This window comes from Pteropus alecto, unplaced genomic scaffold, assembly GCF_000325575.1.
Source record: "Pteropus alecto unplaced genomic scaffold, ASM32557v1 scaffold98, whole genome shotgun sequence".
NCBI lineage: Eukaryota > Metazoa > Chordata > Mammalia > Chiroptera > Pteropodidae > Pteropus > Pteropus alecto.
The window spans coordinates 11214991-11216273 of NW_006443570.1; the positions used below are offsets into that span (position 1 = coordinate 11214991).

Below are 1283 nucleotides of genomic sequence, written 5' to 3' on the forward strand. Positions count from 1 at the left end.
CAACTCCCTGGACTGAGCGATTCCTAAATGGAAGGATATTTCAAGGTGAAGGCAGCCTCTGGGGCACGTGGCAATGGGAGACCACTTTCACCAGACCAGGAACCCTTGCCCAGCTGAACTCCAGCCTAAGGAACAGGCCAATGGTAGAGGGGATTCTCTAGGCCCCGGAGCATTTAAGGACCCTTCCCGCAACCCCACACCCCAAGCCCCTACACACAGTCCATTCCAGCTCTCCCCGAACTTCCCTTGCCCCCCACCCCACCCTGCAAGCTGGTGTTGCTGGTGGCCACCTCTAGGGACCTACCTCCAACAGCTGCACGGCCCCTTCATGTTCTCTCCTGGCTTCTGCCTGGGCCTACAGGTGGGAGGAGGCAGAATGCTGAAGGGGGAGGATAAGGACTGGGAGCGGAACAGAGGGAGATAGAAGGGGGGTGGGAAGGTGAAAGTGGGGAGAAAGAGGAAGAAAGGAGGAGAAGAGGAAGAGGGAAGGAGGACTGGAAAGGGGAGGCTGAGGGCTCCTCCCTCCTGAACCCCCAGCCCTGCTGAGCGCACACCTTAGGCCAGAAGGCAATGGTGTCCAGGGTAGCCTAAGGAACAGGCCAATGGTAGCGGGGATTCTCTAGGCCCCGGAGCATTTAAGGGCCCTTCCCGCAACCTCACACCCCAAGCCCCTACACACAGTCCACTCCAGCTCTCCCCGAACTTCCCTTGCCCCCCACCCCACCCTGCAAGCTGGTGTTGCTGGTGGCCACCTCTAGGGACCTACCTCCAACAGCTGCACGGCCCCTTCATGTTCTCTCCTGGCTTCTGCCTGGGCCTACAGGTGGGAGGAAGCAGAATGCTGAAGGGGGAGGATAAGGACTGGGAGCGGAACAGAGGGAGATAGAAGGGGGGGTGGGAAGGTGAAAGTGGGGAGAAAGAGTAAGAAAGGAGGAGAAGAAGAAGAGGGAAGGAGGACTGGAAAGGGGAGGCTAAGGGCTCCTCCCTCCTGAACCCCCAGACCTGCTGAGCGCACACCTTAGGCCAGAAGGCAATGGTGTCAAGGGGAGGCAGGTCTCATGCTGTTTCTCTTTCCGGGACATCCAGTGTCCGGTTTCCCTCCTACCTCTCTGGACGCTCCTTCTCAGCCTCTTTCACCTGCTCCCTGCCTCCAACCCTTTTTGAATGTTAGGGTACTGCTGGGCCCACTTTATACTCTTCACTCTCCACAAGGGGCCCCTCGAGTCACAGTCCAAAACACAGCTTCAAGACCAATATCCCATGACTCCAGACGAACAGATCCC

General features: G+C 58.4%; 1 protein-coding gene across 1 annotated transcript in view; it reads right to left on the reverse strand.

Annotated features, from left to right (window-relative positions):
* TSPOAP1 (TSPO associated protein 1) overlaps positions 1-1283 on the reverse strand; it is a 25794-nt gene that overhangs the window by 17695 nt on the left and 6816 nt on the right. The window contains exons 11-14 of the mRNA XM_015599116.2: positions 1203-1242; positions 767-817; positions 555-587; positions 305-355 (exon numbers count right to left, since the gene is read on the reverse strand). Coding sequence (XP_015454602.1) covers positions 305-355; positions 555-587; positions 767-817; positions 1203-1242 — 175 coding nt within the window. The remainder of the gene's footprint in view (positions 1-304; positions 356-554; positions 588-766; positions 818-1202; positions 1243-1283) is intronic.